At 50.0% G+C, this 14,652-nt stretch overlaps 5 protein-coding genes across 7 annotated transcripts in view; 2 read left to right on the top strand and 3 right to left on the bottom strand.

Annotated features, from left to right (window-relative positions):
* Positions 1–6,361, bottom strand: part of LOC117891218 (protein lethal(2)essential for life) — a 20,526-nt gene extending 14,165 nt beyond the window's left edge. Inside the window, exon 1 of the mRNA XM_034796563.1 lies at positions 6,355–6,361. The gene's annotated coding sequence lies outside the window, so the exon portion shown is untranslated. The remainder of the gene's footprint in view (positions 1–6,354) is intronic.
* On the bottom strand, positions 568–3,111 carry LOC117891217 (tumor necrosis factor alpha-induced protein 8-like protein). Of its 2 annotated transcripts, XM_034796559.1 has the most exons (4): positions 2,854–3,111; positions 1,604–1,669; positions 1,165–1,457; positions 568–1,103 (listed from the first exon to the last, which is right to left on the bottom strand). In XM_034796559.1, exons 2-4 carry the CDS (start codon positions 1,665–1,667, stop codon positions 828–830), a joined length of 633 nt encoding a protein of 210 aa, XP_034652450.1. In that variant the 5' UTR covers positions 1,668–1,669; positions 2,854–3,111; the 3' UTR covers positions 568–827. The 2 variants fall into 2 exon arrangements, with proteins under 2 accessions (XP_034652450.1, XP_034652452.1); XM_034796561.1 differs by lacking the exon at positions 1,604–1,669 and having other exon boundaries at positions 2,854–3,106.
* Positions 3,412–6,315, top strand: LOC117891209 (protein lethal(2)denticleless). The gene is given in 4 exon segments (XM_034796548.1): positions 3,412–3,607; positions 3,906–5,360; positions 5,363–5,584; positions 5,587–6,315. Coding segments are annotated over 4 exon segments (2,289 nt in total). The 5' UTR covers positions 3,412–3,564; the 3' UTR covers positions 6,156–6,315.
* On the bottom strand, positions 6,350–13,067 carry LOC117891212 (lethal(2)neighbour of tid protein 2). The gene is given in 3 exon segments (XM_034796553.1): positions 6,350–6,794; positions 6,797–7,674; positions 12,709–13,067. Coding segments are annotated over 3 exon segments (1,548 nt in total). The 5' UTR covers positions 12,995–13,067; the 3' UTR covers positions 6,350–6,410.
* Positions 10,629–12,614, top strand: LOC117891211 (protein tumorous imaginal discs, mitochondrial). 2 transcript variants are annotated; one of them, XM_034796550.1, is made up of 2 exons: positions 10,629–12,079; positions 12,244–12,614. In XM_034796550.1, exons 1-2 carry the CDS (start codon positions 10,704–10,706, stop codon positions 12,434–12,436), a joined length of 1,569 nt encoding a protein of 522 aa, XP_034652441.1. In that variant the 5' UTR covers positions 10,629–10,703; the 3' UTR covers positions 12,437–12,614. The 2 variants fall into 2 exon arrangements, with proteins under 2 accessions (XP_034652441.1, XP_034652442.1); XM_034796551.1 differs by having other exon boundaries at positions 10,629–12,066.
* Positions 13,068–14,652: the final 1,585 nt, after the last annotated feature.

Genomic DNA, 14,652 nt, shown 5'->3' on the forward strand with positions numbered 1-14,652 from the left:
GGTCTGGACTTGGTCTTTGGAATACATACAAAAAATACAAATACAAATCAATGCGTGAAACTGGCTAGCAGACACAGGTGTGTGTGGTTGTGTGTGTGGTTAAACAGGTTCGTTCTAGTGTCAACTTAGCATTAATAACTAAATATAGACCTTAACACTTACAACAAAGTAAAATATGTGATTTCTGTGGCTGCTGCTGGTAAGTGGTGGAGAAAAGCTTTTCTTTTGGTGGAGATCAGCAACGATTTAAGTACGTGAGAGTCTGATACAGTTATAAGGGTTATAGGGTATAGACACAGCGAGTATTAGAGTATCAAAAAAGGAGTATCCTTTACATAACAGATACACATTAGTAGGCCATAGAATTAATTGCCTGATTGGTGCACAAGTTTACACATTTAGACAGACTTTTAGGCACGCTTAAACTAACACACAGATACACAATCATGCACGCACACTCGCACACAGATACATCGAGCATTTTGCTAGAGTTTACAATTTCCGTTTTGGTTAATTCCTTTGGCGCAAATGCATTTGGGTTTTGGTTCTTACAATAAGACTTTTGAGTACACAAATTTGTTAACAAATCAATACGAACATGGACGTTTCTTCACTTTTGATATTTGCTGTGTTTTGTCGATGATATCACTATCCCAAATAACTAAACTAAACTCTGCCCCATGTCTTTTCCTTCGCTTTCCTACAGCTAGTTTTGTGTGTGTGTTTTGGTGTGTTGGTGGGTGTGAGCCAAGCCTTGCCATTGTTGCAGCTAGCTATTTAGTGTCTTTTGGTGTGTTTTTGGTTACTTGCCGAGCGCCTCCACCCGCTCAGATATCACCCGTTTCCATGGCTGAATTAATATCCGCCACAATCTTGCCCATGGTCTCGCGGTAGGGCGAGTCCGGCTTGAAGGCCGTCTCCAAGAGCGCAGCATCACCAAAGAAATCAAAAACCTCATCAATGCGGCCCAGCGACTTGTCCGTCAGATGCGGCTGCACAATGGACTTGAGGGCCACACGCGATTCCGCTATAGACTTTTGCAGATAGCCCAAATCGAAGGTGTAGTCCACTTCGTAGAATGATATGATGGACAGCTGTGTGTTCTGCAAAGGGGAAAACGCAATTAGAAGTGAACCAAGGGAGGTTATCGTGTCTCGGGCTTACCTGAAATTTGCGCTTAAAGTTGTCTGCCCTGCGCAGCTCCTCGTCGCTGAACTGATTATTCCGATGCAGCACACCAATCTTGATGACTATTTTGATGATGTTCTTGATGAGCTTCTCCGCTTTGGCCTTGTTGCCGGTATGCAGCTTGCACAGGCGGTAGAGATTATCCAGCAGCGAGGCCGTTGTACCGTCGATGAACGTCTTGGCAATGTTTTTTGTTGCCATGCGTGAGAGGATTTTCTTTTGAGCGCGTAGCCCGATATCTTGCGACTTGAACACATTGTCAGCCATGACTAATGGGGGGAGGGAATATGAGATGTTTGTTATTATTATTGTTATTATCGTTGCATATTCATGTTGAGAGCTTGAAACTGAACGCCCAACTGGCAAAACCATAACGAAAGAAAGATGCAAAATCGAAACCAAAACACACTTTTACCTTCCAAGTTCCAGTAGTCCACGCTCCATAGGAGCAGGCACTGTCGCAGACCTGCCACCGACATGGCTACTGCACACACACACAAACACACATCAATCCAGTTGCAAGCATGTTAATTGATAAGGAAAGATATATAATATACTTATACAGACTTGGTTTTGATGTAAACAGGTACAGGCACGATTAGAGGCAACGTTAATCATCGTCGTTGTCGTTGTCGTATCTTTAGATAAAGAAAACCCACCTACCGATTGCGTTGCGTTGCTTCTGCGTTCTGTCTTTGTGCTTCAATCAAAAGTGTTGCCTCTGCCCCCACGGGGAGAATAATGGAGGGGCTGGAATGTCGACAAGTCAGCGCAGGTCCGCATGGGTTATTCATAAGGCTGTTCTAACGGCACGCGCTATTTGTACGTGTCTATGCCGTAAATGGACGATGCGGCGTTGCGGTGTGGCTCGTGCGCGCGGCAAGCTTTTTCCAACTGTCCAAAAAAGGAGCCGCGCCTCAAACCGTTACTCAAAGCCAGGGACGGGGCGGTGGGTTTACCGCTGGGAAATTGTAGGTTCAACAGGGTCAAACATGTGCAGAGCAGAGATAAACCGTTAACTTCCCTTCCCCCAATTCCCGTATTTTATTGTCCTCGAGTTAGTGTCTTTCTCCAGCCCTAGTCTTTAATTTAACTAAGTGAATGCCGCATCTGCCTGCCATTTCTAGTTCTAAATTTGTTTTTCCAGCTAGCAAAACCGTACCATGACACGCGGACACCAACTCCAAATGGTTAAGGTCACGCGAAGTGCAATATAACGGTCCGACAAATGGACATAGCGGCAGAGAGAGAAGAGAGAGAGCGAGGAGGGAGAGCGTGGAGCAGCCAAGGACAAATGGGCATTTAGTCAGGCCCCAATGCGGAAGTGCCGTTATGCTAACTACTCCTCAAACTGGATTCAATTTCTTGGGGTTTTGGGTTTTGCATTCCAAGACCCACAATCACTGAAGCGTCCACAACAAAAAAATGTCTTACGGAGCGGAATTTGTGGGCCAACTTATCGCCGTTTCCGACGCTGTCGTGGTGTTCATGCATTTGCGTGTTTGATATGCTCGTCGTCGTCGTCTTATTGTTTTTGTTGTTGCTGGATTTGTGTTGCTGCCTTGGGAGTGTTATTGATTGCAACAACAGCCCCGAGCCTCCCCCCACACACGTCCTGGGGTGGGAGTAGAGGGTGGCCAAGTTTGGCGCTCAACCAAAGCTCACCTGTGTTTTTGTTGCTGCAGTCCTGTGTCCGAGTATCCTTGGAATTCCGTTCGAGTGCCTTTTGTATGAAGTTCCTTCTGCTAATCTCCTGCTGCGTTACATAAGCAAACTCCCAATGAAAACTGCATTTACAATAGCGCGATTATTGTCTGCTTCTACGCGTATTTCCAATTGTTTAAATAAAAGAACTCAGTCAGCAGCGGAGCAACAAAACAAAAATTATGATGGAGCGCAACAGTGTGTGTGTGACGTTTATGTTTTGGACCAAAGCGATAACGATAGGACAGCTGCATGGTGTATGAGCAACAGAGGGTAACTACATTTGCAGAGTTACAAGGTGTACGAGCTAGACGGGGTGGCGAATGTGAATGAATTGCGAAGGTTGCCATTGACTTTTTGTATTCACTTTTATGCTCTGTTGTCTGTTGATTAAAATAGGCTATTAATGATCCATAAATGTCAATACACATCTCAATTCGTTTAAATATTTTTGGCGCATTCCGTTTCTCTCAGGTGGCAACCTCCCACATCGATAGGCGATAGCACCTGCATCGATAATTTTTATGCCGCTCCACTTCCATCTCTAAAGTCCAGCTGCGTCGTTGAAAATATGTGCTAGCATCGTTTTTTATTGTTTTATTTTGCACAAAATAGCAATTAGATTAGTGTAAACCGATTAGAGAGAGCTGCACACGTATAGCTGGCATCAAAATGAACATATACAACAAATTACGCAGCCGAGAGCATGGCTTCTGTGAGTATTTCGAATGGCGGGAGAATTTCACTTTTTGGCGGTCGAATTTTCCGCCTTAATTTGTGAACAATTTCAAAAACTTCCCATCAAATGCTACGACAATGGGTACTACAGTGGCAATGGGACAAGTCAAGGACCTGTTTGCGATCCAGCGATGTATTGTTTGGGGAGGGGGCTTCGTGCCTCCGCCCAAAATTGCTGCGCAAGCGAAAAACTCAGCGAAAATTGTAGACAAAGCCACAGCCACGGTGGTCGTGGATTGAGTACTGCCACTAAAGTCTTGTCTCTCCATTTACAGCGAACGAGCAGACCTACGACTTTGCCCTGCGTCGCCTGTGCGTGGCCAAGGAGGACAGCTGGCGGGGCATTGCGCCCGCGAATTATTGTCCGGACTTCAACCCGGAGCCGCCCATATTCTCGGCAAAGTTTGCCAACTGCAATGGCTACAGGCACATACTGGCCATTGCCAACGAGGATGGCAAGATAACGCTGCAGGACACCACACAGCGCAACCAGGAGCCGGAGGAGCAGTCCCTGCCTGGCCCCCAGTGCCATTACAATGCAGTTTTCGATCTGGAATGGGCCCCAGGCCAGATGCGCTTTGTGTCCGCCTCTGGGGATCACACAGCGCGGCTGTGGGAGGTGGCTGGCTCTGGCATACGCGGCCTCAACTCGTACATTGGCCACACGCGATCCGTGAAGTCGGCGGCGTTTAAGCGCACGGATCCCGCGGTGTTTGCCACGGGCGGACGGGACGGCGCCATTCTCATCTGGGACATACGCGCCAACCTCAACATGGATCTGACGTCGCGCGTGGACAACTGCATCTACAGCGGACACACAGGGGGACCGGGCACGCCCGTCTCGCAGCGCAAGCAGCGCTCCCGCACGCCCAAGATGTCCGCCAGTGCCACGTCGAGCAGCATCACGGGATTGGCCTTCCAGGATGACAACACGCTGATATCCTGCGGCGCTGGCGATGGCATCATCAAGGTGTGGGATCTGCGACGTAACTACACGGCGTACCGGAAGGAGCCGCTGCCCAGGCACAAGCTGCCCTACGCCGGAAACTCCACCTTTCGGGGGTTCACGAACCTCATTGTGGATGCGGCGGGCACGCGCCTCTACGCCAACTGCATGGACAACACAATTTACTGCTACAATCTCGTCTCGTACTCCCCCAAGCCACTGGCCTGCTACAAGGGTCTCCTCAACTCAACTTTCTACATCAAATCCTGCCTCAGTCCGGACGGGAAATATCTGCTAAGCGGCAGCAGCGATGAGCGCGCGTACATCTGGAACTTGGAGCACGCAGACGAACCGCTGGTCGCTCTCTCGGGCCACACGGTGGAGGTTACGTGCGTGGCCTGGGGCTCCTCCCACGACTGTCCCATTGTCACGTGCAGCGACGATGCGCGGCACAAGATTTGGCGCATGGGACCCGACCTGGAGGGCCTCAGCGAGGCTGAGCGCGCGGAGCGGTATCGCGGCCATGCCAGCTATGTGCGGCAGTTCAGCAAAAAGTCCACGGCTCCTGCCACCGGCAACCACAAGTACAATCTGCGGGATCTGGAGTCGACGCCGCGCTCGCTGAAGCGACTGATGGATCAGAATGAGCGCACGCCCAGCTCTGTGGAGAAGGTGGCCATGAAGCGTTCGTTTCTGGACATGCTGGGGGTGGCCAGCAGCGAGACGGATGCCGCCGAGCAGCAGCCGCACAAGCGGGCCAAGCCGCTGGAGTCGCGCGGCAGACGGCTTTTGGCCCCGCCAGCCAGGAGCCTGCCAGCAGCTGCCGGCACATTCATCTGGCGACGATTGGCGAGGAGGAGGCCTGCTGTTCGCCCAGCAAAAAGCAGAAGGAAAACGCCACCGAAGACAGTTCCCCGGTGGCCGCCAAGCTGCTGAGTCTGAACTCCTCGCCAGTTGGCTCGCCGCTCAGCGAGAATGTGAATCACATTTACGCCTCACCACCCACCACGGCGCGGCGGCGGCGGCTGCTGCTGCCTCCGAGGGTGCTGCAGCACTGTCCTCTGTGATCTACTCGCCCACCTCGAACCTGCCCAACTACGTGCTGGATGGCGAGGCGCCGCATCTGGCCGCTATGTCCCCCAAGCGCAAGGCCAAGGACAAGGTCGATTGGCTGACAAACATCCGCAAGCAGAAGCTGATGAGCGGCCGTGCGCATGTCTCGCTCAGCGACAAGATCAACGAGGACCAGCAGGCGAGCACAGCGGATGTGCTAGCCTCCCCGCGCCTGCAGTGCCTGCGGCAGTCCGAGTGTAGTCCAAGGCTGAAGGCCTCGCCAAGGCGACGCATTTCGCACACAGATGCCGCTGGGGTGCCTGCTGCTGCGAGCGGCTCCCAGGCACAGCCACAGCCACGCACACCCACCTCCAGTCGCCGCAACAGCGAGACGACGCTGCTGCGCTTCTTCAGCGTGCAGCGCAGCAGCAGTGTGGCGCGGGACGAGGAGACAGCAACGGCATCGGGGTCCAGCGATCTGGCAGCACTGCGAACGCCCACGACAGCGGTGGGTGGCAGCGATTAGGCGCGGGGTTACGCCCCGCCCCTGTAGTTTTAAGCGGACTTAAGTTAAGTTATATTTTAACGTCTAGTTGCTAGCTTGAATCTTATTTCGCTTCGTGGGAGAGAATTGGCAACCAATTCCCCCTCCGGCACTTTGTACAGAGAAAGACTAAAAAAAACAAACAAAAAACACAAAAAATAAAAAGAAATAATCCATAAACCTTTGAATCTTTTACATTTGGCACAAGTACAGTGGGGAACACAATTGTATGACTAGTTATTGCACTTTCTTCGGCTGCTGTTGCTGCTGCTGCTGCTTCACTGCCGCATTTATCCTCATCGTCTGATAGACCTGCCGGCCCACGCCCACGAGCAACACGAAGTGACACAGATGCAGCGCCGTGCTGGACAGCTGCGTGCTGGGATAGCTGTTCCAGCAGTACTCAATGATGCCCAGGATGAGGTAGCGCACGCCCAGCGAGTAGTTGGTGGACCACACCAGATAAGGCAGCGAATGGAAGTACCAAACGTAGAACTGATAGTGCAGAGAGCGGGCGCAGGCGACGCCAATAAAGTTGCACAGGAAGAAGGGCAGCAGCGCCAGCTGTGTGCAGCGATCAAAGTGGATGTCATAGCGCTCGGATTCGGCCTTAGGTGGAGCCACAGGGGAGCGGTTGGGGCTGCCGTGCCGCCTGCGGACTTTTGCAAACTCTTTTCGAACGCTTTCAAAAATGATTTCTGTTCGCTGGTTAGCTCCTCGGTGTCCGGCTGCTGCTTCTTGGCTTCCTTCTTGGCCCTCTTCTGTGCCTGCACTTCGCTGTTTTTCTTCGCTAGCTGAGGCTGCAGTTGATCCTGCACGCTGCGCAGGCGCACGTAGCTCTGGAAGAAGGTCCACGTGGGCTTGGCGAAGGCCAAAAGGAGCAGCAAATGCAGACCCAACAGCGAAAGATGAAACGTGCGATGCTCGAAGAGTTCGCGACTCAAGAACCTATAATTCACCGTCCACTTGTGCTCGAAGATGCGACCCAGATCGAAGCTGCCGCGCAAATACTCCACGGGATGGGAGAGCAGGAAGGGAGCGCCGAGCAGCAGCTGAATCACACCACAAACTGCCAGCTGCAGGACAGTCTTCAGCACACCCAAATTAGCCAAGTAGAAGAGCAGCAGCGCGGGCGCAAACAGCAGAATATTCATCTTGACGCCGACGGCCAGGCTGAAGAAAATGCTGCCCCAGGTCCAGCGGCGATCCATGAAGAGATTGAGCGCCGCATAGAGCAGGAGAATGGCCACGGGATCGTTGAACAAACGCAGCACATAGATCGAGTGGATGCGATACGAAGTGAAGGCACTCAGGACGAGCACATACGGCGGCACTTTGCGACTCTTGGAGTACAGGCGCAGCACCAGGAACATTTGCAGCAGATAAATCCCCGCAAAGATGTACTGCGCCACACGCACATTCGTCCCATGTGACGTTATGTAGTAGAGCGCCGAGTAGATGTACACAAAAGCCGCCGGATAGACCAGGGGACCGGTATCACCTGCAACACAAAATAGTTTAATTAATACAATTTACTTTATTTGCCTTCGTAACGGTTTGAATTTGAGCGAACAGCTGATTTAAGTGCGACCGTCATTTGTTTAGTATCTATGGTATTTTTTAATATACCACTGAGGGATGCTGGGCTTTAGCTAGAACGTTAGTTTGTAAGCAATCCAATAAAAGAATGTCATGAAAACATGCCAGAAAAATTCAGAATTGATTCAACAATCGAATAAAATTATAACTTGTAGGCTGATAGTCCTAACTAGCTGGTAATATCATATGGAATATCAAAATCGATGAAAATCTTGTTTGCTTTGGTATATTTTAAATTCGAGAACGTATATTTTGGTATTTTTGTGAGTGTCATCGATAAGTCAAGTCACACATGGAGGTTACGGCATGTTTTTAGCAAAGAAATAAAACTTTTATGTAAAAATGATTTCGTGTAAAAATTTGTTCGTACTCCGTGGCCGACTGCCGGCGATCCGCGGCTGCCGCCAGTACCAACAGCATCTGCGTGCAACGCTGACAACACCACACAGCTCCAACAGCAGCTCCTGGCGCCCCACGGCACCGCACGCCGCCACCACATTTAGGACACGCGATGAGGGGCGACAGACAGTGCGCAGTTTTCACACCTCCAGCCGGTTGCTGGCCAAAGACTACTACCAGACGCTGGGTGTGGCCAAGAATGCCAATGGGAAGGACATCAAGAAGGCCTACTATCAGCTGGCCAAAAGTATCATCCGGACACGAACAAGGAGGATCCGGATGCCGGTCGCAAATTCCAGGAGGTCTCCGAGGCCTACGAGGTGCTCAGCGACGATCAGAAGCGGCGTGAGTACGACACCTACGGCCAGACGGCGGAGAACATGAGCCGGCAGGGCGGTGGATTCGGCGGAGGAGGAGCAGGAGCCGGTGGGGCAGGACCTTTTGGACCCGACGGCTTCTCACAGAGCTGGCAGTTCCGCTCGACCATCGATCCGGAGGAGCTCTTCCGCAAGATATTCGGCGAGGGAAACTTCCGCACGAACAGCTTCGACGACTTTGCCGACTCCAAGTTCGGTTTTGGGCAGGCGCAGGAGATGGTGATGGATCTGACCTTCTCGCAGGCAGCGCGCGGCGTCAACAAGGACGTGAATGTCAATGTGGTGGACGAGTGCACCAAGTGCGGCGGCTCCAAGTGCGAGCCGGGCACCAAGCCCGGCCGCTGTCAGTACTGCAACGGCACAGGCTTCGAGACCATCTCGACGGGTCCCTTCGTCATGCGTTCCACGTGCCGCTACTGCCAGGGCACACGCCTCTACATCAAGTACCCGTGCAACGAGTGCGAGGGCAAGGGCAAGACAGTGCAGCGCCGCAAGGTGACCGTCCCTGTGCCGGCGGGCATCGAGAACGGACAGACGGTGCGCATGCAGGTGGGCAGCAAGGAGCTGTTTGTGACCTTCCGCGTGGAGCGGAGCGACTACTTCCGGTCGCTTCTCGACTTCGTTGCTGCCGTATTATCAACATTGTTACCAAATCCATCTTTTACAGACAAATCATTTCATTTCATTTCATACAACTTTTCAACTGCTGTTCTCGTCGTCGTTTCTGTTCTCGACTTCATGTGCGCTTTAATTGTTAGCGCTTGAAACCTTTTCATTTTTTTTTTTTTGCTTGTGAGCTAACATACCATTCAAAATGAAAACCCTCAAGACTTTATGAAGTAGCTTGCCCCTCAATATCAAAATAAATTTGTTTTGTGTGACCTTTATATGCTTTATATAATTTAGGGTGAAAGGGGTAACGGATATTAACATCTGAATATGTATACAAATAATGAATTGCGGCAATCGACTTTGCGATACAAATATTTCCCATTAGAGTATTCAGAGTCACGGTGTGAACAAGCAAGAAGTTTTGACGGAACGGGACATGGAGACATGTTTGATGGCAAGGCGGCTGCCTTGCATGTAATACAACACATTAACACTTGCACATTTTCCTCCGTCTCCCATCGGCAAATCGAGATTTGGACAACTGACCTCAAATTTGATGCCCAAGCAAGGCACTAAAATCTGCATAGACCCACCGCGTACTTATTATTTTTTTGTTTTATTTGTGTACATAATTTACATATGTATGTATAATGTACAGACGGACGGACGAAGGAAGGAACAGACGGACGGACGAACAGATAGACATAGCTTAATCTACTCGGCTATTGATGCTGATGAAGAATATATATATACAGTATATATATATATAGTATATATATATTCTTCATCTATTACTATTACTACTACAATATATATATATACAATATATATATAAATATATAAACATATATATATGTATATTTATATACAAAATAATAAGTACGCGGTGGGTCTATGCAGGTCAGGTTCATACGCCAAGCCCCGAAAACAAAATCAAATCATCAAAACGAATTTTCGTTTCATCACAGTTTAGGAAGTCAACGCACCAACACATACATTGCTTGCAGTGTCCGTGTGAAACCGGTTTGGAGCGCTACAAAATCATTGGCTACACGAACTTATACAAATGTAGCTTCTAGCTGCGCGCTCTACAAACACTAATACCCATGTAGCTTGGGCTTCTGCTGCGTGTTCTACACGCACTAATACTTGTAGTCGGGACTCCGGGCAGAGGCCTGGGACTCCAAGACGCACATTTAGCGGTGACGTTTCGCTTATAAGAAGCTGTCCATCTATTATACTATTTGGTTAGTGCTAGAACGTTAGTTTGTAAGCAATCCAATAAAAGAATGTCATGAAAACATGCCAGAAAAATTCAGAATTGATTCAACAATCGAATAAAATTATAACTTGTAGGCTGATGGTCCTAACTAGCTGGTAATATCATATGGAATATCAAAATCGATGAAAATCTTGTTTGCTTCGGTATATTTTAAATTCGAGAACGTATATTTTGGTATATTTGTGAGTGTCATCGATAAGTCAAGTCACACATGGAGGTTACGGCATGTTTTTAGCAAAGAAATAAAACTTTTATGTAAAAATGATTTCGTGTAAAAATTTGTTCGTACTCCGTGGCCGACTGCCGGCGATCCGCGGCTGCCGCCAGTACCAACAGCATCTGCGTGCAACGCTGACAACACCACACAGCTCCAACAGCAGCTCCTGGCGCCCCACGGCACCGCACGCCGCCATCACATTTAGGACACGCGATGAGGGGCGACAGACAGTGCGCAGTTTTCACACCTCCAGCCGGTTGCTGGCCAAAGACTACTACCAGACGCTGGGTGTGGCCAAGAATGCCAATGGGAAGGACATCAAGAAGGCCTACTATCAGCTGGCCAAAAAGTATCATCCGGACACGAACAAGGAGGATCCGGATGCCGGTCGCAAATTCCAGGAGGTCTCCGAGGCCTACGAGGTGCTCAGCGACGATCAGAAGCGGCGTGAGTACGACACCTACGGCCAGACGGCGGAGAACATGAGCCGGCAGGGCGGTGGATTCGGCGGAGGAGGCGCTGGTGCCGGCGGGGCAGGACCCTTTGGACCCGACGGCTTCTCACAGAGCTGGCAGTTCCGCTCGACCATCGATCCGGAGGAGCTCTTCCGCAAGATATTCGGCGAGGGAAACTTCCGCACGAACAGCTTCGACGACTTTGCCGACTCCAAGTTCGGTTTTGGGCAGGCGCAGGAGATGGTGATGGATCTGACCTTCTCGCAGGCAGCGCGCGGCGTCAACAAGGACGTGAATGTCAATGTGGTGGACGAGTGCACCAAGTGCGGCGGCTCCAAGTGCGAGCCGGGCACCAAGCCCGGCCGCTGTCAGTACTGCAACGGCACAGGCTTCGAGACCATCTCGACGGGTCCCTTCGTCATGCGTTCCACGTGCCGCTACTGCCAGGGCACGCGCCTCTACATCAAGTACCCGTGCAACGAGTGCGAGGGCAAGGGCAAGACAGTGCAGCGCCGCAAGGTGACCGTCCCTGTGCCGGCGGGCATCGAGAACGGACAGACGGTGCGCATGCAGGTGGGCAGCAAGGAGCTGTTTGTGACCTTCCGCGTGGAGCGGAGCGACTACTTCCGCCGCGACGGTGCCGATGTGCACACAGACGTGGCCATCTCGGTGTCCCAGTCCGTGCTGGGCGGCACGGTGCGCGTCCAGGGCGTCTACGAGGATCAGTGGATAAACATTGAGCCCGGCACCTCCTCCCATCACAAGCACACGATGCGCGGCAAGGGCCTGAAGCGTGTGAATGCCCACGGCCATGGCGATCACTATGTGCACATCAAAATCGAAGTGCCGCGCAAGCTGACCAAAGAGCAGCGCGCCCTCATCGAAGCGTTTGCCGAGCTGGAGCTGGACACACCGGGCCAGATCAACGGCATCACCCAGCGCAAAAGCGGCAGTAAGAAAGCAACGTAAATACACACAAAAAACACACCCTAGCAGATAGAAAATTCAATCGCAGTCAGTCACCGCTCATAATTCATTCAATTCGAATATATATCCGTGGGTGGCCCAATCCGAATCGTTACTCAAGCGACAAATCTCTCCGTTTGTTGTTCTTTTCCGTTGATTGCAGGTCGGGTGCGAGTGGAGCAGCTGGAGGGGCAGCAGGAGCAACAGGAGCAACCGGAGGAACAGCCAGCACAGCGAGCGAAACCAGCAAAGCCCAGGAAAGCACCGAAAAAGAATCCAAACCCAGTGGGGGAGCAGGACAAAGCGAAAGCGGAGGAGGCGGCTTCTTAAGCAAAATCAAATCAATGTTCAACTGATCAGCCGATTGTGTTACGTTACGTTACGTTACATTACGTTATGTTTAAGCTAAAACAACAAAAACACTGTTAAAGTTGCTCCTAAGATTACGATTTGTTTTAAGCCTAAGTCTGGGGTAGGAGCAGCAGCAGCAAGGAGACTCAAAAGAGAATAAACCAAATTCACAGAAGCAAAAAATAGCCAAGTGGGAAATGGGGCACATGGCAGCCGCCGCCGCCGTTGCTGGTGTCCAAAAATAAACCCGCAAGAACCTTGGGGGGGAAAAACTCACCGCGCAGCTGGGCATAATTGGTTGTTCCGTTGAGGAAGCCTTCGCACTCCTGCATGTAGGCCACCCAGTCAATTTCCGTATAAGGCACGCGCCGTATCACAAACACATTGATGGCTGCCTCCGCCAAAACAATCAAAACACTAATTATGGGCAAGGCGGCCGGCTCGAGCACCAGGTACCGGAGAAAGGCCACATTCAGGTATTTATCCACGAGCGACGGCAACAGGTTGCTGGACTTTTTGCGCCGTGCCGCCGGACGGTTGTTGTTGGCTTTCGGTGGGGCCATTTTGTGTGATAAATTTATTAATTCGCAAAAATTAACTAAATTAAATCAAAAGAAACGACACGACCAGGGGTGGCAAAAGCACACGGTAAAAACAGCTGTTCTAGGGATGACACTTGCATCGACCGCTGATAGAGTAATCGTTAATCGGCAAGCAGTCGAATTTTGAAAGCTTTTTCAGACCAGCGACTATTCCTGACTTTAAGGATATTCAATGGTCCTCTATCTGCGCTTTTCCCTGTCTCCTTTAACTATAATTACACATGGATTAATTACAATGGAGTACAGGAGCTTATCCTTGGGGCAAATGCAAAAACATGACTTGAAATCTGCAAATGAAATAATTTATTTTCCTTGATTTTAAATAATGAGTCGGTGGAAGGGTGTTACACTGCATGCAACTGGCCCTCAGGCAACAGGCGGCAAAGACAGACACCGGGTGGGTGGTGGGAGGGTGTGAGCAGTTTTAGATGCAAAATCGCAACTGGAAATTAAATCAAATGTGCTTAGGGCTAATTGGTGTGGCAGCTGAATGGTCGCTCATCATAGATGGATGCATGGACATCCGAGGTGGCAAATGGTTCTCCCCACCCTGCACAAGCGTGCAAATTACCCCACAGCCAAGGGAACACGGGATGGATATTGGTTCTGGTGGTTTAACGCATCGTTGGTACACCCAATTGATGGAGGTAAATGTTGTAAAGCCGCCCGGTAAACGCGAGGGGGTGGAGCAGCGCATGCACGGACATGTTGCACATTTACACCCACACAAAAAACGGACAACTGTTGGAGCTTGTCCTCCCCCTGCCACCCGTCACATCGTCATCGTCATCGTCATTCTTTGCATGGCCCCTCCACCTCACTGTAAATTTCTGTGCAATTAATTGCCAACCGGGAGGAAGGCAAATGTTTCAGTTATTTTCCGACTCCCGCCCAGCGGTGGGGATTTTCATGTACCCTTGCAGAGGGTTGCAGGTAAAAGTTGCAAGAGAACAATGGCGCTGCGAGGGGTGTACAATATTTCGGTCCTCAAAAATGGAAGCTGTGGATGCTGTTTGCTTTTTGTTGTGCTTTAATTGTGTGAACTGCAGCATGTACACCATATTTAAATATTTTCGGGAGCACCAACGCAATGACAGAACCGTTCTACCGGTAAAAACTATTCAGGCAGCATCCCCATGGCATTTCAGAGTAATCCGCCTCCACGGTGTACCGGAGATTTATTATAAAAAAACCTGGAAAATATTTTTGTAACTTGTTGCATACGGAATTTTATATTTATCAGAATTTTTGCTTTGTCCAACATTTATTACACTCAGCTGGCACCTCCTCTGAGGCCATCTATCAGAGTAATGAAACCTTTCACTCGAATAAAATATATTTTTTGTATTTACTTAAGTAGAATTTCATTGAATGTCGATTCATTCATTGCATTGCCTGCCCCCAGGGCTTAAAAGTTAGCTGCAGCTGGCCAAAGGAAAAGGCCCCAATTCAACACTTAAAGTAATATTCATAGATATTTATGTATGTATGTAAATAGTATGTATGTATGTAATATGTATACATTTTTCAGACACAATCATTTTGATGTTTGTCGTCTCCACTTTGTGGGTCAATTGAGTCTAATGTTAGTTATCGCTGTATGAACTATAGAACTAAAT

Source organism: Drosophila subobscura, chromosome E (genome assembly GCF_008121235.1).
Source record: "Drosophila subobscura isolate 14011-0131.10 chromosome E, UCBerk_Dsub_1.0, whole genome shotgun sequence".
NCBI lineage: Eukaryota > Metazoa > Arthropoda > Insecta > Diptera > Drosophilidae > Drosophila > Drosophila subobscura.